Here is a 26,209-nt window from a genome sequence, read left to right as displayed (position 1 = left end):
GAGATAAGACCTGATCCATCCTATTCGGCAGGTAGTGTACATGCAACATACAGACAAGCAAGCCTTTGCTCCTCCACCCCCCAGTGCAAAGACAAAGAAGGTCAATGAATGACTAGAGGATTTGGGGGGATGGAGTAGATCTGAATGAGGAAGAGTTGTCTGGGTATTAATGCAAGGGATGGGGAGGAGAATAGAAAGTGAAACCAAAAGTGAACAGAACATTCATGGAGTCCTCCTGAGGAAACATTTTCCAAATGCATCCGCTATTGTAGAAGGGAAACTCCTTTCATGGCAGTAGGCTGTAAGAGAGACCCCATCTGGGAATAAATGAAGCTTCTGTAGGTAAGACAGGCATGTGTGAGAAATGCAAACAGTGCAACAAAGAAATGTAAAGCCTGGTTGCCTGAATAAAACAGCATTATGAGAAATGTGTGCCTATTATAGCATGTAAGGTAAAGTGAGCCGTCAAGTCGATTTCGACTTCTGACGACCACAGAGCCCTGTGGTTTTCTTTGGTAGAATGCAGAAGGGGTTTACCATTGCCCCCTCCTGCGCAGAATGAGATGATGCCTTTCGGCATCTTCTTGTATTGCTGCTGCCCGATATAGTACCAGCATCTATCTCTAAATATGTATTAAGGTTACTAGCTGACTGGGCGCATAGCATCTGCGCTCCTAGTTCTCCCTGACGATCCCCCCCCCAACCCCTTCTCCCTAACTCTTCCCCCGGGCGTCTCTGACCCCCACCCAGCCCACTTCTCCCCACCGCTCCCTGCCCACGGTTTCTAGCCAGCTTGCTGGCCCATTCACTCCTGTCGCCTCTTCCTGGCGGCCTAGCTGCCTCCTGACCCTGGTGGCCGCGCAGGGCCCTCTGCCACGTCCTCGCCACGGCCAGTCCCGCTGCCCACCAGCTGGCCCGCTGCCATTTTCCCCAGCAGCAGCTCAACAGCCTCCTGAGTCTTGCTGTGCATGAGCCTCCACTGCCCAGCCAATCTGCTGGATGCCAGGACGCTTTCCATGCATCAGGACGGGCACGTCTATGAGGATTACATATATAGATATTAGACAGCAAGAATGTACTTTTACTAGAAAATGATGATTAAATAGAATCTTCCTGATTAATAATTTAAATTGTGATTTAACTAATTAAAACTGAGTCCTTCTGTGAAGTGATTTAAATTGTGATTTAACTTGACTCATCTGTGTTTGCTCTGTGACTGCCTGGCCACACAGCTATGAACCCAGTCATGGATGCTAATTTCATTGGCCAACTACCCAAATTAACTAGCAGAAGAGAGATGGGGCAAAAGTTGGGGCTTGGTAAGTCAGAGAGCCATAGTACCTAGCAATTTAACCTCAGCACCTAGACTAGGATATGCAGAGGTTGAGTTATTTCATAAAACCTTTATTTCTCTCGGGAAACCTTATTTCTGTTCGAAGTATGTTTCTTGTAAAGAGAACAAAGGTATGCTCATTTACCTTTACTCTCCACAGTGTTCATCACTAAGTTCAATACCTTTGTCAAGTGTTCATTGTCTGGAACAAATTTTTTCGCTGGCTCCTAGATTCAAATAATTTGTCAAGGTCTGATTTAAGTGATGTTATGCCAGTTTGGTCATTTTCTTTTGATGCCTCCTGAATAGCAGCTAAACCTTATAGCACTTCTTTATAATTAATTATCTTAGCCAGCCAGCGTGGAGATGTGGCAAGGCAATGTGTGCCGGCGAGGGAGGCGCCTGATTGGCTGAGCTCTGTTTGGCCGGCGGAGGCGCCTGATTGGCTGAGCTCTGTTTGGCATGATTATGGAATGTTGAAAAACAACATATCTTAACTAAAAATATTTTCACACAATTCATAAACATAAGTGATTATTTGAGAAACATAGTAGCATATAATAAAAGAAATAAGAAAGTATATGGTACAAGATCTTTTCTTCAAAGACTACAGTTTGGTGTGGTGGGCACTGGCCTCGCAATAACTGCAAGCCATGTGACCTCATGCAGAATAACTATTTAACTGAAGTATTTTGGAAGGAAGTGTGGATTGTAACATACTTTCTACCCATGTTTGCTTGGCAAGACATTGGGGTTTCTATTATGACTACGGTAGCTAACTATAGGGCAGTACCTGATGAACAACCTGCTTCTGAATATGCCGGTTGGTGTGTAGGGTGGCACACTCAGGCAGCTGCCAAGGGCCCAGATCTCTTCCCCTAGAGCGCTTCTATTTTAGTAGTATGACTTAGTATTCTAGTCTTTCAGATAAGCTGTTTTGCAAACCTTGTCTTTATCAAATGAAAATCTTGACTTCATCCCTTGGGTTACGAATGGGCCAGAATACTTATTATACCGCATTATGGACAGAACACCAAACCGGCTTAGATAGGTCCCTGAACTTTCTTCTCTCTAAAAGTCTAAAGTACATAACAACACCTGTTGGATACCTTACACAGCTAGAAGTACCTAACCACAGAAGGGCCTTTACCCTGGCTCGCTGTGACACCCTTCTCTTCGCTGTCCTTGAAGGAAGATACAGGAAGATCTTTCCCAGGATGTCTGTCCCTGTGATTTGGGGCAAGTTGAAACTATCGAGCATGTCATCCTTCACTGCCTATTTTATAGAGATGTAAATAGTGCCCTTATTCTCCCACTACTTGACAGGTCGCTGGTACACTCAGGCCAATCCTATGTCTCCTTTTTACTTTCAGACTGTAATCTCTCTATAACATACAATGTTGCCAAATTCTGTGTGGCAGTATACAGAATTCGCTGGTCTCTGACAGCCAGCAAAAGAAATTCTTCAGTTATTCAGCCCTACTTCTTTTACTGCCCCAGTTTCTCTTTTAATACTTGATAGACATTGTTTTACAGATTCTAGCATTGCAGCAATTTTACAGCTTCTCGGCCTTTTGGCTAAGATCAAGTGTAGTATAGCATGTAACTTTCAACAGCATCCTATAGATTTTAGCCATACTCGGACTCTGTAGTTCTCATGCTACTGTTTCTTCAATTTTACAGTTCCTTTACCGCTCTTTACAGTCAATCATCGATTTTAGCCTTACAGCAATCTTATAGTAATTTTATTGTAACTTCATAGTCTTTATGCTAATAGGTATAGGCTCTATGGTTTTTAACTGCTTTTAATACCACCTGTTTTAACATTATGCTGGTCTAAGACCATAATAAAGATTGATGATGATGACCTCATCTTAAGTCAACCTGTCCTGTGGCAGTGGCAGGAGAACCCATTATCAGTTGTAATGCACCATTGTATGGGCAGAGGTGCAGCAAGGTTGCATGAAATAGCCGGAGCTGTAACTTTTCCTAGATGTCCTAGTTCTCATAGCAGCTGTGTCATTTTACTGGTTAGTATATCTGAAGATACTCTCAAGGGGAACACTTTTCATCACAGAGGTTTTTTGGGTTTAACCAGTTTTATTTTTCTCTTCTTTTGAGAGGTGAGCAAGGAGGTTCCAGACTTGATGAACTGAAATGTCGGAAAAGTCAGGCCAGAGCACAAAAGCAAAGGATGGAAAAACCAAATATGCAACCCTTAGCCTATTTAATACTTACAAGGGAAAGACTCTGGAAACACAAAAGACTACAGGTACGTATGCTGATCTGAGCTGCTATTGTATTTGAGAAATATCCTTACTGCTAATATGATTGTCTGAATTAAAGTTTTTCACTTTAGATGTAACTGGTTAAAAAATCGCTTCCATTTTATTGTGTGTAGAAATAACAAAGCTAAAAGATTTTTGCTTAATTTGAGGCTACTTTGTTTCTAACTAGAACATTTCGTATTTCATGCGTACAACATGACATTTATGCTTTGTAATCAAATGTTTTGCCTGTAAACATCCTCAAATCTTGGAATAGAAGCATTGCTAAGAGTGGCAAAGTAAAAGTAGATACCCTAAATAAGTGAAAGGAGTGGGGGGGGGGCAGGATAGTTCTTTCATGTTGGCAGTTTTGAGGTCTGCTTTTTTTTTAAAAAAGCAAAAAACATAACATTGAAACATTTTAAGGATTTTTGCTTTCAAAAAATTAAATGCAGTGTTTCCTAACAAATGCAAGACTGAATGATCTACTTGCAGTTTAAGATTCGTAGGCAGATATAAACATTTCAAAGTGAATAACTCAGGAAATCTATTTAGCTTCTCTTCAGGAATATTGTTCCTTGATATATTTTAATTATAAATTTTATATCTGTTTAATCCTTTGTTGTTCAGTCTCGAGCTCGAGACTACATGCAAATGGCCCAAACGTTTCATTTAGGACCAGTTGTTTCAACAGAACAAACACAAAAAGTTTCAAGTGTTTCGGCCATAGGGAACAATGGGGAAATTCAGAACACTCCATTGTTCCTTTTGGGTAGCTCCTTGGGGCACCAAAGTGGATTAGATGGTAGGCCATGATGGGTGCTACCTACCGTCCAACCCACAAAAGCTATGGGTAAGCAGGTGATTTTTAACAAATTGTTAACCTTTCCCCCAAACCCCCATAGGATCCCCATTGTTCCCTATGGCTGGAACAAGCTGCACTCAAAAGAGTACAGTACATACAAGTTTTGCATTACAATTTGCAATGCATTTTGCAAGGCTGCCTTGAAAAACGCTGCAGAAGCACACAATAAAAGGGAATCTGAACTTCCCAACACAGCACACACATTTCATACACAGTCCAAAGATAGCCAAAAAAGAATAACTGACCCAGAATCCACTGCCAGCCACAGAGCCTGTGCTGCAGTAAGATAGGAACATAGGAAACTGCCACATACTGAGTCAGACCATTGGTCTATCTAGCTCAGTATTGTCTTCACAGACTGGCAGCGGCTTCTCCAAGGTTGCAGGCAGGAATCTCTCTCAGCCCTATCTTGGAGAAGCCAGGGAGGGAACTTGAAACCTTCTGCTCTTCCCAGAGCGGCTTCATCCCCTGAGGGGAATATCTTGCAGTGCTCACACATCAAGTCTTCCATTCATGTGCAACCAGGACAGACCCTGCTTAGCTATGGGGACAAGTCATGCATGGCATAAGTTGCTCTCTCACACACAATTATGACTCCAACCTTACTTTCCACAGCAGCACCCTTACTTAGCAGTTATAGCCATAAGCACATTGGTGTCCCTAGGAGCTACCCAAAAGGAACAATGGGGTGTTCAGAGTTTCCCCATTGTTCCCTAGAGCAACTTCAGCCACGTTTTGACTGAGTACACCTTGTGATACAGATTGCAGAGCAGTAAGTGGAGCACGTTAATCCACTTCTACAAATATTTATGTACTGCTCTTAACCAAAGTTCACAAAGCAGTTTACAAAGAAAAATAAATACATAAATTTCAAGGCCAAACATGGAGCTCATCACAGCAATCACCAAGAAATATTATATACACACACATAGAGCTACCACTATCCATTTCTTGCCACAACACTATCCCTCAAACAAAACAAACCACAACTCAAGGAAGTAAGGCATCCAAGTTCTGCCTTTGTCAATATAAGATCCAATAAAACCAGATAGTTATAGCAGCAATAGCACAGCTTCTTATGCTCAGTGCTGAGAAAAGAAAACCACAAAATCAAACCTACCTTCCTCTCCTGATATACTACATTTTGAAGTTCCCTCCTTTTGTGCGCCCCTCCCTCCCCCCGGCAATGGAGTTGCCCATGACAGTACTTGATTTGTATGATAACAAGTCAACCAAGTAGCAAGGAGATTGTAAACCAATTGGTAGTTAGTGCCAGAAAACCAATCAGCAAGGGAAAACAGGCCTCTCAACCGGTGCTTGAAACAGGCTTGCTCTGCTCCAAGCTTGAAACAAGCCCTTTATTTAGAGGGCGTTCTGATTCGAGCTTGAAACTCTCGAAGCAGTATGTCTTGAGTCAAAACGTTTTCCGGTCAAAATGTTCTGCAAATTCCTACTATAAAAAAAATAAATAGATGTGCGGATGTTTGATTTGTACTTTAATCAAAGCAAGTTAACTGTATTGCTTTTTAAAATCTACTTACTTATCTTAATTTAGAAGCAGAGGCTAACTTTTTTTTGTCATACCCCACTTGGAGAGCAGGGGTATATCCCCTTATTGTAGTTCTTTTAATGTGTGCGCGCGCGCCATATTTTCACACACATAACCTGCACACAGGTGTAACCTTTGGGAAATTAGCATTTATGTTTAAAAAAACAAAATGAAAAACGGCAACAAAAAACCTTCATAGCCTGCACCTGTGTGTTCCCCACACTGGAACTGGTAATCTACAAACCAGCTCCTAGAGGTAATTGAGGGGCAGGCCAAAGGAGCTGGTTCTGGAAGTAGAAGGGAGATTAAGCAAATGAGTGTGCACTTGGGAAGAGGGAACTGTGGCGGCGGAACCAAGAGGAGGGAGGATGAAGCAGGTGACGATTTCACTGTAGGAAAACAAGAAGGAGAGACAGACAGCCATTCTGATTGATCATTCAATGATTGTAGATTGATTCAATCATCAGTCCTGATTGATAATTGCTTGTAGCGCCCATTAAAAAAAAACACATGCTGCTCAGCTCTGCTTTCCTGTAAAGGAAAGAGAGAGAAATAGAAATGACAGTAGCAAAGGGGGAAGCAGGAAGGCAGAGGGTGGAACAAATGAAACTAACTTTATATAACCCACACTCATTTAGATGCTCCCTCCCCACCTTATGGGAAGCAAAAAAGTATAACCTGCGAGTTATATATGCAAAAATACTGTGTTTCATTTTATATTGGTAGCAGAGGATATCCAGTGGTTTATCTCCTCCCATTCACTTCAGAGGCAGAGCCTGCCTTAATTAGCCAAGGCTTTCAGAGCCAGAGGGAGGAGAACCCGCCCAGTTTTTTCTGTCCTCCCTTCTCTAGACAGCCATTTCTTGGATAAACTCTTACTTTCCTTTTATTCTTTCCCTAGCCCTTTTGTTCTTGAGGGTTTTCCTTCTTTTCTTCACTCTAAGAGTCATTGGATTATCACCTATCCCCCCCCCAGCCCCATCATCATTTCTTTACTCTTTATTTTTGTCATCTCATCTAAGCGCTTCCTACCCACAGTGTCCCCCCAGGCAAAAGTGGCTAGAAATCTGTTGACTTCAACCTTGCTCAAAAAATCTGTGAAGAAGCAGAACTCTACAAAATCCTTGGCTGACTCATTGGTGGCCTCACCATCTTTGGCCACCAGAGGAAGCTTTGTGAGCATTGACCAGCCCCCTCAATCTTCACTGCCCGAACCTGAAACCTGCTCAGAAGGGCAGGCTTTCCCGTCACTAGGAGCTTTCAGTCAGGGCATTTTCAGCTATTCAAAGTTATCTGTTCCCCCCTCTGCTTGATTCTGCCCCCCCCCCGAAGGAGCTGTCCACCAAGATGCTCTCCAGATGCGCTCCTCCCACCCCTCAGCAGAGGGAACCTCCAAACAGTTGTGTGGCCATGGCAGTCAGAACGCTAACCCTCCTGATTGCTCTGACTACCCTTGCCCTCCCCTGTTGACCTCCCCGCCTCTGGAGTGAAGGATGCAGCAGCAAAAAGACATGCAACTCCCTGCAAAACCTTCTGGGAGAAATACTCTGCAGAAATGCTCTAGATGCCAACACCGCCATCTTCTGCTCCATTGTGATCAAACCTTTTTTTCTTATTGGGCAGGAACCTTCTCATCCTCTCTGTAGCCCTAGTGACTGCCCTGATCCCCCGTCTGTCCTTTGGAGAGGGGCTTTGGCACAGATGTTATCCTAAGGGGGTTTCATGATTTGAAGAAAGATGTTAGCAGAGGCAGGAAAAAATCCAGGAAAGGAAGGCATACTAGACACTATGCTTCCTGCTCCTCCTCTTCTTAGTCAGCATCTTCTGTCCCTCATGGAACAGGGAAAAAAAGAGGACATAAAAACTCTAAATGAGGGAGAACTTTATTCAATGCTGATCTTATTTTCTTTTGTCTTCCTCTGCTTTGGTTTCCAAGCTGAAGCCGCTTCCCCTTTTTATTGCTTATCACTATAACTTGCTTTTCTTGGTGGACTGTCTCTGTCTTGGCTTTATTTATTATTTATTTAACACATTTATATACCGCCCAAAACACATATCACTGGGTGGTTTAGCATAAACACCCAGGGCTTTTCCTCCCTGGCTGATAAAGCCTTGGCTTATTAGCATAAGCCCTGCCTTTGGAGTGAGTGAGAGGAGGTAACCCACTGGATGTCCTCCATTCCACCAACAAGAAGCAGCCTTTACATTAAGTGTCAATACTTTGTTCTCTGAACTATATGCCAGTGAGCTTTGCTTGGAATGCCATAATATTTGATAAATTTGCACATTTATTTCAATGTAAACTTGAATTAACATTTCAAAATGTCCATGTGTTTTTTGTTTTGGTATCTAGTTACCGCACGCCATGGATTACAGAGTCTTGGGAAAGTTGCCATTTCACGGAGGATGCCACCTCCTGCCAACCTCCCCAGCCTTAAAGCAGAAAATAAAGGCAATGATCCCAACATAAACATTGTGCCTAAGGATGGCACAGGTTGGGCTTCTAAACAAGAGCAACATGAAGAAGAAAAGTAAGTCATGCATGCTATACCTTCTCATTCAGCATAATGCTATAAACATGGAGCGTGTTCCCCAGGAGAATTTTGGAAGATCATAGAAGAATTGATAGAGAAGTGAACCTAGCTTTCTGATCTAGAGCCCCAATTGTGTGCTTGGAACTTCTCTATGAATATGTGGAACTTCTGCTTCATTGGAACAAATGGGGAAGCGCTTGCTAGCTCTTTTTTTTTTTTAAGGAGCATCTATTTTGAAATATTCACGTGGAGAACTTTGAGGAGCGGCCCTCCTTTGACCACACTTATTCCATTCTTCGACTGCCAGAACACCCATGGCTTAAGTACAAACAAGAAACTCCAGCAGCAACTGTGTCAGTTCCCCTCACTGATAAAGAAAGAGAGGATTGGTTCATTTACCACCAAGAAATTTTTAAAAAGTTTTAAAATAATAGCACACTTTGACTTGATACAAGCCAGGTTCATGCCAACTCTGGCATCAACTCTCCTGCAGTACATCCTACCTCTTCTACATCCAGGCTTCAGAGAGAATATTATTGGCTAGGGATTCCACTGCCATAAACTGGTCCTAGGAATGTGAAGAGAAGTGTTGACCAGAATAGAGGCATGCAATTTCCAGAAATTTTGAGGCTGTGGAGAAAAACCAGGGTGTGTTTTGCAGGTGGGAGGAGAGAGAAATTTGGGGTGTGTGTGTGTGAAAATACAATACAAAAATCAAGTATCCTAGACAGATAGATAAACAAATTTTATTATGATCGTAGATCAGACTGTACAACAAAAAACATTACATAAGACTAGAACGTATAATACAAACAATGTAGCAAAAGCTAGCCACATTGAAAGTGATCTCTTTACAAAAGTTAGATAACAAAAACTAAATAAAATTCATCAGAGTGACTTGGAAACTTCCGCAAAAGAGGAGAAATTAACTATATGCCGCTTATTGTGTAAAATTTTCCTTAAAAAACAAACAAACACAACTAAGTTATTTTTATTTTTACATTTCATAAGTATATCCAGTGCTCGAGATCAGCCTGCAAGCTGCTAGAACCTCAGATATGAACAGGTTTTCTTTGAGACTTTGCTACCCACAACAAGCTTCTTGCAGCATCTATCCCCTTTTGCCTTCCTTTTAATTCTCTCCACACAAGCAGGGGCAGTAGGCTGCTTGTTTCTCTGTAGGAGAGTGAAACTCTGTGTTGCAGTTAAAGATGGCAGTGTGTTCTGTGAGGGACAAAGGCTGAGATGTATTTGGGATTTGAGAATTGTATATATAACTATATTACATACAATTAGAACATACATAGCTGTTAGCATTTTGGAAGAGCAAAGCGCAGAAAGTGAGAACAGTATCTTAAAACAGTGCTTGTAAAGCATTTTATGCATCATTCTAAGCAATATTTTTCCATAAGAGGTCTTTTCATTTCCCCCAGTTTTCCCCATCTCAGGCCTTGGGGATTGAAAACCAGAAAAAGACACCTTTCCTCCAAGCTTTTTGGGTTTCCCCCAGACCTTCACATCTCTAGGTCATAGCAGCTGTTGCTTGGCGTCATTTTATATAATCTTACATTCTCATAACTGGATGTTTGTGCATAACGTTCTCCCACTGTAAACATTTTCTTTAAGTGCTCAAGAGTTAGACAACCTGTTCACTCCCTCCATCTATTATTAGCAAGTGGGATTTCATGCGATTTCAACTGCTGCTTTCTTAAACTTCTTTGCTCTAATGTTTGCTTCTTTGAATATCATCCCTCTTTCTTTCAGACAGCCAGAAGTGCCACAGACCCAGCCAAAGCCTGCAGTTTCAGCTCCACCAGAAGTAGCTCCTGTTGCCAAATCATGGGCCAATACCAAGCAAGGTGGGCAGGGCGATGGTAAGTGGAGGAGAAGTGGGCTAGCAGTTGAGCTTTAAACTCCTGTGGGAGGGCATGTGGATTAATTGTTTTACTTTTGGGGGCAGGCAAAACAGATATTATTGTGGAAACATTGTTGTGTGTGATGAAACACTTGACTTCCATTCAGTAAAACGCTCAGATTTGTAGCAATTGCATTCTGATTACTTTCAGGGGGAAATTTAGCACAGTCACTTGGCAGAAAAGTAGACGAAGATCATATCTAGTGCACATTTTAAGGAGTAAACTGTGATGCAACCAAAAAAACCCAACTGTCTTGTTTGTTTTTGTTTTGGAGACTAGCAGTTCCAGTTGAAACATATCTTGTAGTAATCTTCCACATCTCTTTAGAGGTCTATTGGTGACTTGTAGTATAGCATTGAAGGTTGAGCAAATATTCCTATGAGCAGTTGAGGAGGATGGCTTTGTATAAGGGAGAAAAGACTAATAACAATATTTATTTGTTAGCCACCCCATAACAAATTGTTCTCTGGGTGGCTTATGTTTTCAATTAGCCTTAAAACATAACACATTAAATCATAATGGACCGGGGAGGGGGGGCATTTCCCCCACCCCAAAGCAGGTCTCATTCCTCAGTCATGTTTGATTGGACAAAGAAGAATGAGATCAGAGGTGGGGGTAGAAAATCTGTCACTTCTAAAATTTATTCTTGGCTACTTGAAAAACTATTGAGGGGAAGTTAATATGGCAGGATATGTATATTTGTATATGTATTATTACACTATATAAATAGGTTAAATAACATGCCAGATCAGATCAGTCTATTTAGGACATCAGGGATAAAATCATAAATTGCTTTTGAGAAAAAATTTCATGCAAATGTGAGGGAAATCTGCATGGGAAACATTTCCAGAAAAATTTCCAATTCAAAAATTTCTGGAAAACCTACATCTGAAGATTCTGCCCATTCCTTATCCTATTGTATAGCTGGTATATTTTGATAGTCTGCTGGAATGCTCAGTTTGAAAGTGGCTGCTGCTTCCCCCCTCCTAAGTACAAAGATTCCTACTTTATCTTGAATAGGCTATCTTCTACATTCTTTCTGAGATCTTGCTGATCTTCTTATGTCAAGAAAGAAATCTTTGACCCTCTTCATGACTCGTGTGCCACACTTTTTTAATACAACACTATAGATATCTTCCCACTTATCCCTTTTTAAATAAAATTTGAGGACAAGGAACATAAAGACCAGCTGCTACTGGGAAGGTTACTTTAATGCAATTGGGACTTATTTGGGTAACCTGTTCTTAAATCAAGCTCTCTGGATGATATCTGAACAATATGTATAGGAGTGAGCTTTTATTTATTTTATTTAAAGTATTTCTCTACCGCTCCAAACTCACGTCTCTGGGTGGTTTACAATTAAAATAATTTAAAACAGTAAATCAATTAACAGTTAAAATCATTTAAAATATTAAAAACGTTTAAAACCCAGTATTAAAATGATTTTAAACTATAAATCTAATCAAAAGTCTCAGTGAATAAATGTGTCTTCAGTGCCTTCAGATGCGGAGGCTCTTATTTCAACAGGGAGCACATTCCAAAGTCCAGGGGCTGCAATGGAGAAGACCCTTTCCCAAGTAGCCGCCAGACAAGTTCGCGGCAGCCGTAGGCAAACCTCTCCAGATGATCGTAGCAGGTGGTGGGGCTGATGGCAAATAAGACATTCTCTTAAATACCCAGGGCCTAAGCTGTTTAGGGCTTTATAGGTAATGACCAGCACCTTGTATTTTGCCCAGAAATGATCGGCAGCCAGTGCAATTCCTTCAAGACAGGAGTAATATGGTCTCTCCTAGATGACCCAGAGACCAACCTGGCTGCTGCGTTCTGAACCAACTCTAGTTTCCAGACTATGTACAAAGGCAGCCCCACATAGATCACATTACAGTAATCCAATCTGGAGGTTACCAGCAGATATACCACTGTTTTGAGGTCGTTGATCTCAAGAAATGGACGCAGCTGGCGTAGAAGCCAAAGCTGATAGAAGGCACTTCTGGCCACTGCCTCAACCTGGGACACACCAGAGAGAGGTTTGGCTCCAGAAGCACCTCCAGACTGCGTACCTATTCCTTCCAAGGGAGCGTGACCCCATCTAGAACAGGGAGATCAAAATCGTCTCTAGAATTCTGACCCCGCACAATAAGTACCTCCGTCTTATCTGGATTCAGCCTCAGTTTGTTATCCCTCATCCAGCCCATTACTGCCTCCAAGCAGGCATTTAGGGAGGTTATGCCTTCTCTTGATGACGCTGACATGGAGAAATAGATTTGGGTGTCATCAGCATATTGATATCACCCTGCTCAAAATCTCCTGATGATCTCTCCCAGTTCTGAGGGACACCATATGAAAGTTTAGATTTTGAAGGACAACAGTCTCCAAGAGATACCATCTGGAATCTGCCCATGAGGTAGGAGTAGAACCACTGCAAAGCAGTGCCTCCCACCCCCAATCCCCCCATACATTCCAGAAGGATACTATGGTCAATAGTATTGAAGGCCGCCGAGAGATCCAAAAGGTACAGCAGAGTCACACTCCCTCTGTCAATTCCCAATTGGAGATCATCCATCAGGCAGTCCACGGCAGTCTCCACCCCATAGCCCACCCGAAAGCCAGTTTGAAATGGGTCTAGATAATCAGTTTCCTCCAAGACCACCTGGAGCTTGGAGGCCATCACCTTCTCAATCATCTTGCCCAACCATGGGATGTTGGAGACAAGCCTGTAATTATTTAACTCTAAGGGATCTAAGGCAGGATTCTTCAGAAGCAGTCTAATAATTGCCTCCTTAAGACAAGGAGGCATCCTTCCCTCCCTCAGAGAAGCATTTATAATCTCTACCAGGCCCTCTACAACAGCCTCCCTGCCAGATAGTAGAAGCCATGTTGGGCACGGATCAAGAGGGCAAGTGGTAGGCCGCACCATTCCAAGCAACCTGTCCACATCCTCAGGAGTCACAAACTGAAAGTGATCAAGGGTCATCACATAAGAGGAGCAGCTGGACACTTCGGCATCAGACTCTTAACAGTTGTGGAGTTTGAATCCAAGTCAGCCCGGATACGAGAGATTTTAAGCTTGTTGTCAATCTTAAATCTGTTTATGCTGTTACTGGGTGACTAGTATATATGTACCTATTAGTATTTTCAATTTGTTTGCTTTTAGTTAGTGATCAAAGTAAAGATTTGTTCAATTAGCCTGTGATAATGTCAGCTATAACCATTCTAGGTTGTTGTTATTGTAGGTCTAGAAAGCCATTTCTTTCAATAAGGTCTTCCTATATCATACAGCTTATGTTCAAGTAGAGCAAGCTCTGCTTCAGTATAGCATCTTGTTTCTAGCACAGTCCACCATGAAGAAAACTGACTCAGTAAAGGTACCTGGAACAGCAGAATCTGTCATAGGGAAGGAATGTTATATTTGAAAGGGAGAATGAGTGACAGTTCTTGAAAACATAAGGCTTTTTCACATTGCAGATATTAATGAATGTCTTGCTTTTATACAACTCTTGCAGGTCCTGGAGTTCAGATAAATAGCTATTTCCAGCAAGAATTTCCTAGTCTGCAAGCAGCTGGAGATCAAGAAAAGACTACTAAAGAGAAGGACGCCGCTGATGAGCCTTATGGTCCTGGGCCTAGCTTACGACCACAAAGTAAGTATACATCAAGTATATTTGTCCAAGGTAGAAACTATTCTGTGTTAGCATTCATAAAGTAATATGTGAATGAAGTGCTGATTTGGGTGTTGTTGTTGTTTTTTTGTTTTTTTGAGAGACTAGGAGACTGATGTATCTGATTGCAAGCTTTAATCTATTGCTGGCAATTGACTAAAGTTTTAGGTGCAAATTGAAATTTGTCTGCCTCTCTTTCAAATTAATCAATGAAGATAACAAGGACTGATTCTGAAAGATGAAAGGTCTTTCCACCACAATGCTCATGCTCTCTCTTCTCTGCAACAGATATCTAAAAATCACTGGAGTTTTTTATTTTGTTTTCCCCGCTAAATAGAGCCATTTTGAGGCTCCAAGAATCAAAATGGCAGTTGTAAATGAGCTCTGCAGTCATTTCCGGCCACCCCCGACCTGCAGATATGTGAGGTCAACATGTGTCGTCTCCCCACCACACATACATATATGCTGAGGTCCGGTGACTTTTTCCTGACTGCGGATAATGAGGTTTCCCTGTAGTTATGTTTTGTTAGTTCAAGCATCATATCAAACCATGGTTAGTCACTTTTAATCATATTAAACAATAGTTCATTTTCTTTTAACTATGATTTGATGTGATGTCTAAACTGAGCTAGAGTTCTCTCCCTCCCTTCAAGTTGCTGAATAGGGATGTGCACAGAACCATGGAGGCATGGTCCGGCACTGGGGGGCATGTAGCTTTAAGGGGGGTGGTAGTACTCCCACCACCACCACCACCGCTCTTCCCCCTCCAGCACTGGTGCATTTAAAAATCTTCTTGGGGCGGCAGAGTTCCTCCCTGCCGCCCCCGTCGTTGTTCTTCAAAGCCTTTAACAGAGTACAGCTAGCGGCGTGCATGCGCCCTGCGCGGCACACGCACGTCTTTGCCGCTGGCGTGCACCACATGACATTATGTGGTGCGCGCGCGCCAGCGGCGAAGATGAGCGCACTTGCCGCGCAGGGCGCATGCGCACCGCTAGCTGTACTCCGTTAAAGGCTTTGAAGAACGGCGACAGGGGCAGGGGCGGCAGGGAGGAACTCTGCCGCCCCAAGAAGATTTTTAAACACACCAGCGCCGGAGGGGGAAGAGCGGCGGGGTGGTGGTGGTAAGTACTACCACCCCCACTTAAAGCTACATGCCCCTGCCTCTCCGGACCGCCGGACTTCCGAACCGGTCTGGAGGTCTTTAATATAGTGCCCGAACCAAACCATGCACACTCCTATTGCTGAATGTTCTCATGCACTGAGGGCTTAGTTTGATCAGGTCAAACAACGGCTCTCTGTGACCAAAGTAGACTGTCTTGAATTCTTGATGGTATTGCAGCTCAGGGAAACTGTCCCTTGCAGGGAAAATTCTGGTTACTTTCTTCTTCTGCAACACAGGTTTTAAGGTCGCAAGCATCATATTTCTGTAATGTGTAACAAACCCCTATCCTGATGTTGTCATATTGTGTATTTCCCTACTTGTTTCAGCTATGATTTGGAACCAGGGTGGGGAAGTGCATGATAACATCAAGACATGGATTAGGTATTGCTTGGCAGCACCGGGGAAGAAATCTCACACAGGGATGCAGCCCTGTGTCTTTCATAACAACTAGTTTAATATTTATGGAAATTGCGGCAAAAATGTAATTGACCCAAAAGAGTGGTTCTTTGGCATGGTAGTCCACATAGTATAGCCATAAGTTTCAGAGTCTCTTCAACTACTAGTTTTCTGTCATTGGGAGTTCTGGAGTCTTTTTTTAAGCAGGATGGAGAGAAGGGATAGACCAAGCTGGTGGTAGGTACAGGAGAACCCCATTATTCACTGGGGTTCTGTTCCATGGATAGCGAATAGCAAATAACAGGGCATTAGGGCAATGGGAATTGGGGGTTAGGTTCCCAGATGCCAAAAATGGCAGGGTTTGCTCTGTTTCCCCCAACAATCACCCTCAAATGGCCTCTCAAGGTGCCCTACTGTACGCTGCTGTGCTGTACCCTCACCCACGGGGCCGAAAATCTCCCCAAAATCATGTGTTTTGCTTCCAGTTAGAGCCATAAAATGGCTCCTGATCTCTCTGGCCATCAAAATGGCAGCCAGAAATTACCTCCGGGGTCATTTCCGGCCACCCCTGATACCAAGGCCAGGTGCTAATTACCTGACTGCAGATATGCAAAGCCGCAAGCACCGGACCCACAAATAGCAAGGTCCTCCTGTATGCTGAGAAGTTCCATTGCATCTGCACAGCACACAATAAATGCTATACAGAAAATTCTTTAAAACTTTGCTTCCCCTTTTCCATTTCAGATGTTGCTAGCTGGAGAGAAGGTGGAGGCAGGAATCTGAACTCTCCAAACTCACCACTTGATCAAGAAGCAAAGCCTCTTGGTCAAGAAGACAGTAATGTGCCTGGACCAATAGAACAGAATGATAGCCTCAAGGCTCCAGAGAAGAGAGAGATAAGGATACCACAACCTCCTCTGCCCAAGCTGAATGGTCAACAACAGCCTGGGATCATTCCACAATACAGAGCTATGATACCACCCTATGTAAGTAATATGCACCAAAATCTCTGCATGATCCCCAAGATTAAAGGAGAGTGGAATGTTGAGTAAGAGTTTATGGATGGAGCAGATGGGAGTCTGAGGTATCTCCTGGGGGATCAGTTCCACTGTTTCTGATATGCTTTTGCCATCTTCATGAAAGCAAGCAGTTGTGTTTTAAATGTCCACTGTGCTTATTATGGACTGTGGTGCTTGAGGCTGTTTGGAGGGTTGTTTTCTCTGAGGAAATGTTTCAAGGAACAGAATATTATATTCATAACATCTCAACACCATCAGACTGTGTTGCCTATATAGTACATTCTGCTCTTCTTTTCTCTTTTGAACTTCTGATATTCCATAAATTAGAAAGAGGCAAACACTATATTTTGGTTCATGATTATCACTTCTGTCTGTGTTTTCACTTCTGTCCTTATTTCCCAATCATTCTAGTTCTTTTTCTACTTCTCAAATTGCAGTATTGAGATGGTGGTTCAGAAATTGATTGTTTATAGTTAATTCTACATTAGAAACCAGAATTGTGTTTGTTGGATTTGCCTCCAGGCAGGATAATCGTCTGAGGTTCAAGAGAAGAGGGTAAAGTAGATCAAGGCCTAATTCTTGGAGAGCAGCATGTAGCAAGGGCAGGAAAGAGAGCTATGTTGTCATGATACGGGGGGTTGGGAACAGGGAGAGAGAAACAGAAGAATATATAGGGATATGCACGGAATGCATTTTGCGATTTGGAATATGTGCGAAATGCTCAAAACAATCCGGAACAACAGGAGAGTCAGTTGCTCTGATGGAATGACCCCCGTCCTAAGGGACTGTTCCAGCCACTGTTTTGGGTTTTTAAGTGGTGGCCATACATGCGCGGCAGCCATTCTAAAATCCAAAATGGTTGCCGGAACAGGGCAGGTCATTCCATTCCAAGCTCAGGAAAGGGTCCCTTTTTAAAGGGGGTTTTGTCCCGAGCTTGGAACGCTCGAAATGGCTCATTCCGAGTCAGAACGTCCCAACCCTGGGATGTTCTGAACATCCATAGAATATAGGGAAATCCAAAATTGATTGAATAAGGTTTCTGCTGTCATTTACATTCTTTGCCCAAACTGCAAAGCATGGAATATTTAAACTCCAAGAATAGATGCTGCAACAGCATGCTTTAGTAAGAACCTAACAAAAAGTGAAGCCCTGGCAAAGGGCCATGTTGACAAGATGGGGAAAACTGACAGAAAGTGCGACTTAATTCCCTTGAGAGGACATTCAGTACAACTTGGCTATCCATTTGGAACTCTATACAACCTGTGATCTTGGGCTCCTGCTTTAGACCAAAACAGTGTGGGTTTATTTAAATCACCAAAAAGAGAAAAAAAAAACTTGATTTAAATAGTCTTCCACTACTTGGTCACACATTTATTAAACAATAGTGCAAATCTGATAACTACAACATGTTAATTTACAGCTCAGTAGCATTTATAACATCTAGGATAATATTGTTCATATAATTTTTTAGATGAATTAAAATACTCACTGTGAATTATCCTGTACCACCTATTACAAGTAAGCAACCTGATCTGGATCGTGATCCCTTGCATTAATAAGAAATGGGTTCTGCACCTGCGCAGGGACTTCGCAGATAGATTAACTAGCTCCTTGTGACACCCACTCTGCTCTGCATGTGCTCCATGCTTCAGTTGAAATCGGATGTTGGGGGTGCCATTTTCTCGGTTTCTATTTGACCGCCAAAGCACCAACATCTTGTTGCTGGTTCCTTGGTTCTAATTGAGTGAGTCTATGGTGGTGGGGAGAGAAAATATATTATAGCTATATTTCCTATTGACAAATGGACTACTTTGACTATTATCTTGGAAAGCGGTCTAAAACTAGATGATATTGGACTTTGTTATTGAAGTGGTGCTGCGGGGCCCTAGGGCTCTGTGTGTGCCCCTGCCACGATGGAGGTTAAAAAGACTTTCAAGCATTGTGTGGAATGTAAAGCTAAACTGCCATTCATGAATTATCATGATTCCTGTTTGATGTGCCTGGGGGAACAGCATAACCTGCCAACTTGCAAGTTCTGCTATTCTTTTTGAAGCAAACGCTGAAGAATCAGGTGCTGCGGCTGCACACTGCACTTTATGACGAGGCACTACAACCACCAATTCCTCACCCAAGTTATTGCTCAACATTGACTACGATGTCGAGATAGAGTACGATGCCAGGCTTGGCATCAGAGGAACAGTCTAAAACCTCGACTATGGTTACAGCGACAGTGTTTAAGCAGCTGAAGGCTGTTCCTAAGCCATTTCAGCATAAAAGAAGATAAAACACTCCTCTGAGGGAGAGAGGGATTCTCCACTTCATAAGAGTAAATCTAAATTGAAGGCCGGCACCCCTTCTCCTAGCCTTCCCTCATCAATAGATCTCACAGCTACAATGTCGAAGCCATCTATTTTGAGCGTGCCTGCCTGCTCAATGTCATTTTTGGTATCAACATTGACAAGGATTCCTCGATCGCCATTGGCAGCAGTCTTACCACATTGTGTCCTTCAGTTTTCCCTGGTGCAAACGCCAGTCCAATCGCCCTCGATGCTGTTGTGTCAACAGTAATCAGATAGGGTGGAGATTGTGAATTTTTCATTGAAAACTCAGTTTATGGATTAAGAGGTAGCTCTTGATCCGAATACAGTGAACACACTGCTTTCTGTGCTGAACAGCACCCCCTCTGGCTCGAGTTCCTATGGTTTATTAAGCAGTGGCCTCGACGTTGACCCAGATGTTGAGGAGGTTCCGGTCTCGATACCAAAGTCACTGTCTATGTCGCCAGTGCATTACACTACCGAGGGAACCAGAGTATCGAGGCCTATTCCAGTATTGACTCGGTCTACAGTATTAACTACAACTACGACGTTGACTCTGTTGTCCTGGAAATCTCCTGTACAGTATGTGAATTTGCAAGGCTTACTGAGCCAGGGGTTCCAGAGTTTGCAAAAACCAGAGACTGAGCATCCATACTTGTGGTTTCAGACACTCCACTGCTGGGATGCTGCCAAATGATTATGCTAAATTTCAAGTAGGAAGGTGCAGAGGGCTTTCCAGCTACTACTAATTCAGCCGCAACACATTCCTGAGTTGCATAGTAATATATTCCAGGGACAATCTTTTAGGCCAGCTGTGCAGGTGAGCATGGAGTACCCACTACAGGCTCCAGAGTCTGCTGCTTCCATTGACCACAGGCATGGAGCAAGGCGACAGAGCATCCGATGCCTCTGGTGGTCCATAGTGCACCTATCCCTAGTGCACCTGTTCCTCGGTTAGTGGAGCAGCCAATGCCTCCTAAACCACCTCTTGTGTCACCTGTTCAGCCGCCGGCTCAAAAAAAGAAAGGACTCCTGTGACTCTGCCTTCAGAGGGTGATGGTGATTCCTCCGATTCGCCGGACGTGGATTCAGATGGTATGGGACTCCCCTCGGATGTGCCTCCCAAAACCTCCATGTCCCCATCAGAGGAGTTGAAGGCATATCATGCTCAGATCTTGGAAATGTGTTAGGCCTTGAGTTAAAGATGCCTACTTCGGATCTGAAGGACCCAGTGTACAATATGATGGCAGCAGTGAAGACATAGCACCCTGTGGTGCTCCCATTGCTACCTGTTATCACTAAAGCAGCCCAATCAGTGTGGGAGATATTGCAGACGTCTACGCCAACTTCTAAGCGCCTGGAGGACCAATACAGAATACAAGAAGAGGAGAATACTTACCTTTTGAGGCATCCTGTGCTGAACTCCTTAGTGATTGTGCGCCTCGTCAGACTGGACATCGGCACACCACATCCTCAGATAAAGAAGGGAGAAAAATGGACTTGATGGGAAGGAAGATTTATTCCACCTTCAGTTTGGCTATAAAAATAGCAAACTATGCAGCTTGCATGGCCAGGTATAATCATCTATCGGATGCCTTACTGCAGGACTTAACGTCCATGACTCCTGAAGAGTTCTAGGACAGATATGTCCACGAAAAAACCACAGCCATCACCAGGCAACAGCTAAGTACTTTCAAGCATTTGTCTGAAACAGTGTCGCGTGCAATGGTAACTGCTGTGTCATTAAGGCACCATGCCTGGTTGAGATCTGCTAGCCCCTCAACAGGATATGAGGGAGCTCATCGAAAATCTTGCGTACAATGGCAAGGGTCTGTTTAGCGAGAACACTGACTCCATTATGGAGTTATTGGGAAAAATCAAAATATACTGCTAAAACATTGTGTCTACTGCCACAACATCTTCTGCCATGTCCTGTTATCGGTTTTTTGGGAGACAGCATCAAAATTATAAGCAACAAGATGAGAGAGATTCTAGATGTCAGTACAAACCATACCAGAGAGATAAGGGATTCGGGCAGTGATCCAAGGGCCAGTAACAGGCCTTCTAAAGATCAGAACAAGCAGTCTCTTTGATCTGTTGCACCGTCCACTGCATTCATAGCATCAACCTACCTTGTAGTTGCCAACTCCATCAAACTGGCAAGCCATGACCCTACGTGGCAACACATAATCAGACCGGTGGGCTCTCGGAATTATCATGACAAGGTTTAGAGTGCAAAACTTTGCCTTCATTCTTAGGCATGTAATACTCTCTGGCAACTCCTACATTGCTAAAGGAAGTGCAGGTTTTATTGGAAAAGGAGGCAATTGTGTCCAGATCTTACTCACACTATTTCCAAATTCCAAAGCGGGATGGGGCAATCTAGGCAATTATGGCTCTAAGGCAGGTCTGCACAAAATAAGGCCTGGGGGCCGGATTTTGCCTGCAGAGACTATTTTACTGACCCCCCAGGTATCCTGCAGCAACACAAGAGCTAGAAACTGCCTTATAGCGCCATCCTGTGCATGCTTTCTCAGAAATATGCTCCATGATGTGCCCAGTGAGGCTTACTCTCATGTAAGCAACGCCTAGCATTGCAGCCTGAAAGCAACAACAACTAGGGAAAGGAGAGGACTTGCTATTTGTTTGGGGCTGGCATGCACTCTAGAGGCCCCACTCATTGAGCACAAGGACAGGACCTATTCCCTGCCCATTATCCTTGGTTAAAACTATGGGTCCATTGACGGGGGGCGGGGGGTAGATCCACAAGTAACTAAAATTATAACTAAAATTATAATTTTAATGTAATAATGTGCTAAAAATTTGATCTTGGCCCCTGCACGCCAAATTGTGGATGGTTCCGGCCCACCAGGGCATTTGAGTTATGCAGCCCTGATCTAAGGGAATTAGGAACATAGGAAACTGACATATACTGAGTCAGACCATTGGTCTATCTAGCTCAGTATTGTCTCCACAGACTGGCAGTGGCTTCTCCAAGGTTGCAGGCAGGAATCTCTCTCAGCCCTATCTTGGAGAAGCCAGGGAGGGACCTTGAAACCTTCTGCTCTTCCCAGAGCGGCTTCATCCCCTGAGGGGAATATCTTGCAGTGCTCACACATCAAGTCTCACATTCATATGCAACCAGGGCAGACCCTGCTTAACTATGGGGACAAGTCATGCTTGCTACCACAAGACCAGCTCTCCTCTACTGGCATGCAAGTTCAGGATGACAACTTTGTAGGGGGCACTGCTCCTCCTGTGCAGAGAGGAGTGGTTGGCAACATTAGTTTCGAAGGATGCTTACTTTCATATAGGAATTCAGGAAAATCTCCTCAAATATCTGTGGTTTACAGTGGGAAATGCAGTATACCAATATACTGACCTCCCCTTCGGATTGTTAACTGCCCCGTGAATATTCACAAAGTGTATGGCAATCATTATAGCTCACCTGCGAACAGAAGGGATTGTGATCTTTCTGTACTTGGACTACTGACTCCTGGTGGGATGTAACAGAAAAAGGTTACTTTTGCAAATCCAGCATGTGTTGACTTTACTGCAGGAGCTGGGCATCAGAGTTAACTGGAAGAAGACGAACCTGGAACCACGGAAATGAATAAGCTGCATTGGGGTGATTCTAGATGTGCAAGAAAAGAGGGCATTCTTGACAATAGAGCATTCTCAGCAGATCAGGGAATTGGTCTATCTTTTCACTGACAGACCAATGCAGAGGGCATGCAATATTCAGAAGTTAATGGGGTTGATTGCATCCTGCAATGCCATTGTGTGTTACGCTCTTCTACGGATGAGGCCTCTGCAAACTGTGGTACCTCAGAAACTCTGCTCAAATATAGACAGCCAGTTAAAGTTATTGACAGTTTCACCTGTGGTGCTGCAGGCTCTCCATTGGTGGACATCAGAAGCCAACCTGTTGGAGGGTGTCCCTTTCAGGCCACTGACTCCATCTTGATGGGTGACCACAGATCCTGACAGGATTAGGGGTGCACTGTGCTGAACATCAGGTGCAGGGGGTGTGGACAGCTCATCAACATTCCCTGCACATCAATTACTTGGAACTACTGGCTTTGTTCACAGCACTGAAAGTGCTCAAACCACTGCTGGAGAACAGGGTGGTGCAGTTTCAGCTCAACAACACCACTGCCATAGCATATCTCAACAGACTGGGTGTGGGGGAGATAGTGTCCCGCTCTCTCTGTGCCTTGAGTATTTGGAACTGGAATTGGTTCATAAGCCACAGGGTAGTCCCTCAAGCCATACATATAAGGGGAGTGGACAATGTGTTAGTGGATGACTTCAGCCACTCAGTTCATTACCAGCACCACAAATGGGAGCTCAACAGCTTCTCCTCCTGCAAGTATTCAGACTGTGGGGACACCCGAAGGTTGACATGTTTGCCACTGAAACCAACAGGAAATGCCCACGATTTTGTTCATGTGCGGGTGTGGGCCATGGATCTTTGGGAGATGCATTCCAGCATTATGGAGCAAGGGTGTCCTATACATGTTTCCTCCCCAGCCATTAATAATTCGTGTACTCACACAGCTGATACATGACAACTTGAGTTGCATTCTGGTGATGCCCGTGGTGGCCTCACCAGCCATGTATTGCACCGCTACTCAGACTGGCAAGTGGGGTCTACTACCAGTTCCCTCTAACGCCAGATCTTCTGACAAGACAGTGGGGAGGTACTGCACCCAGATGTAAAGACTCTAAAATTAACAGCGTGGAAAGTAGGCTTCTGAATAAAATACTAACCAACAATCGGAAGCCTACTACTAGAAAGAACTATGGCTGCAATTGGAGGCGTTAAAAGAGTATGCAGTAGGGCAGGGTTTTCAGCCCAAGAGAGTGACTTTATGTCAAGTACTGCTGTATATGTCATGTTTAAAATTAAAGGGCTTGGCGAACATGTCACTGAAGGTTCATCTTGCAGTTATTTCTTCAGAACATGGGGGTGGGATGGTACTACTCTTTTTTCCCACCCCGACTAAGAAGTTTTTAAAGGACATAAACTACTTATATCCATTGATTGATACGTAAGCCCATAGAGCAGTGGAGTTTGTCGCTGCTCTTGTCTACCCTTACAGAGAACCCCTTTGAGCCTCTGTGGGAAACCACCTTGAGAACGCTCACTCTAAAGATGGCATTCCTTATAGCAATCACTACTGCGAGGCAAGTAAGTGAACTCACAGTCTTACAGACAGATGTGCCTTATACACAGTTTTAACCACGGAATGTGGTTATGAGACTAGATCCGCAGTTTTGGCCAAAGATTGTGTCAAAGTTCCATTTGAACCAAGAGATAACGTTACCTATATTTTTCCACAATCCTGAAACACCACTAGAGAAGATGCTCCATTCTCTAGACATCCAATGTCTCCTTTATTATCTGAAGGAAACCAAAAGCATTAGAAAGACCTTTTTGTGGCCTATAAGGGCAGAGTAAGGGGACAGCCAGTATCACAGCAACGTCTGTCTAATTGGTTAGTGGAATTGATTATGCAGGCATATAGGTTGTAGGGTGTGGAACCACCACGCACCATAAGAGCACACTCAACACAGGAGTATGCTTTGTCAGCAGTGCATCTGTCCGGGATTCGGATAAAGGACATCTGTGCAATAGCAACATGGTCTTTGCAGCTGCCATTCATTAAGCATTATGCCATTGGCCTGTGATCTGCTGAGCAGGCAGGTTTTGGGAGGAGTGTGTTAAAGGGGGTGTTGTAATGAGGTTTCCAGGACTACTGTGCCCACTACTATTATGCAAGCTGGCTAATCACCCATTCCTTGTGAATGCAACAGATCGCGATCCAGATAAACAGGTTGCTTACCTGTAACTGATGATCTGGTAGTGATCTGTTGTATTCATAAGAGCCTCCTGAACCTCCCCGCAAAAGTGTGTGTGTGTAAGTGTGTGTGTGTTTAAAAGACTTAACACTGAGAAAATGGTGCCCCCAACTGCCGATTTCAACTGAAGCATGGAGCACATGCAGGGCAGAGCAGGCATCACAAGGAGCTAGTTAATCTATTCTCGAGGTCCCTGCACAGGGGCAGAACCCATTCCTTATTAATACAATGGCTCACTACCAGATGTCAGTTACAGGAAAGCAACCTGGGTTTTTTATAAATACATACAATGGATATCTCTACTCATTACCTGTGTCAAATTGCCCTGCATCTCTTTGTTGCACTTGACACTTTTTTTTTTTTAACCCAAGGAAGGTATTTTTCCCCCAAAATATTCCAAGATAGGGTGTCTCCTACATCCAGAAGCTATGACAGTTTTTTGGTGGCAAAATGTGGAGCAATATAGGAAGCTGTGTACTGAATAATGCCTTCCCTTTTCACCATAAAACGGCTACCCTACTATCCAGCCTGTATCTTTTCACTTGGAAAACAGGCCAAAAATTTAGAAAAACAGGTTCTTGTAGATGTTGGGCACTGCTGGGCAGGCTAGAGCTATTTTCATGAAATGAAACAAATGAATGCCCATGCTTGATGTGCATTCAGTGTGCACATCAATGTGTGTGATATTTATTAATCTGTTTATTGGAAACTAGGTGTTGAGGCATGTTTTGTGATGAGGTTTAGTTTTAACCTTGCTATTCTTGACACAAGAATTGGAAACAGTATTTTTTAAAATATATATCTTATTTAAATCACAATGTTAATAATCAGTGTGTTCTTTAAATCAATTTTTATCCACCCTTTTACAAACGGTCTTTTGTTTTCCTAAGCTCTGAGCCAGTCAGTTCTCATGAGCCGACTGCTTTCTCTTACTGTAATTTAATGCATCTCTTAAACATCTCTTCCTAGATGTTCAATCAGTACCCTAAATTGGCATATCCTCCAGTGGCAGCTCCCAGTAGGTTTCCTGCTCCATCTGAGGCTAGCAGGTAAGAATGCTCATCACTCAATTTACATTGCACGGCAGCTGTCCCCTGGTTGTGTCATAAACCCAGACTTGTGTAATGCTTGTATAGTAGCATGTATTGTATGGTCATTTAATATAACATGTACTACTATTGTACATTCTTGGTCTGTATGCTCCCATGCCCATTAATTATGGTTGCAGTTGTCCATGTAGTGCTCTTTTAGCAAAGTTGGGAAATTATGTTTGAATGAAAACGCTGGCATTTTTCTCATTACAATACAAGACCGACTCGTTAAACA

At 43.3% G+C, this 26,209-nt stretch overlaps 1 protein-coding gene across 8 annotated transcripts in view; it reads left to right on the top strand.

Moving 5' to 3' along the window:
• PRRC2C (proline rich coiled-coil 2C) overlaps positions 1–26,209 on the top strand; it is a 115,757-nt gene that overhangs the window by 18,541 nt on the left and 71,007 nt on the right. For 7 of the 8 annotated variants that reach the window (XM_053313518.1, XM_053313516.1, XM_053313515.1 and 4 more), the window contains exons 2-7: positions 3,455–3,605; positions 8,368–8,545; positions 10,313–10,422; positions 13,968–14,105; positions 16,426–16,667; positions 25,853–25,932. In XM_053313518.1, the coding sequence (XP_053169493.1) occupies positions 3,491–3,605; positions 8,368–8,545; positions 10,313–10,422; positions 13,968–14,105; positions 16,426–16,667; positions 25,853–25,932 (863 nt within the window). In that variant the 5' untranslated portion in view covers positions 3,455–3,490. The remainder of the gene's footprint in view (positions 1–3,454; positions 3,606–8,367; positions 8,546–10,312; positions 10,423–13,967; positions 14,106–16,425; positions 16,668–25,852; positions 25,933–26,209) is intronic. The other variant, XM_053313514.1, reaches the window with a different exon arrangement.

The sequence above is a fragment of the Hemicordylus capensis genome, chromosome 4 (assembly GCF_027244095.1).
Source record: "Hemicordylus capensis ecotype Gifberg chromosome 4, rHemCap1.1.pri, whole genome shotgun sequence".
NCBI classification, from domain to species: domain Eukaryota; kingdom Metazoa; phylum Chordata; class Lepidosauria; order Squamata; family Cordylidae; genus Hemicordylus; species Hemicordylus capensis.
The sequence above is the reverse complement of the archived record's forward strand: the minus strand, read 5'-3'. Positions and strand labels throughout refer to the sequence as shown.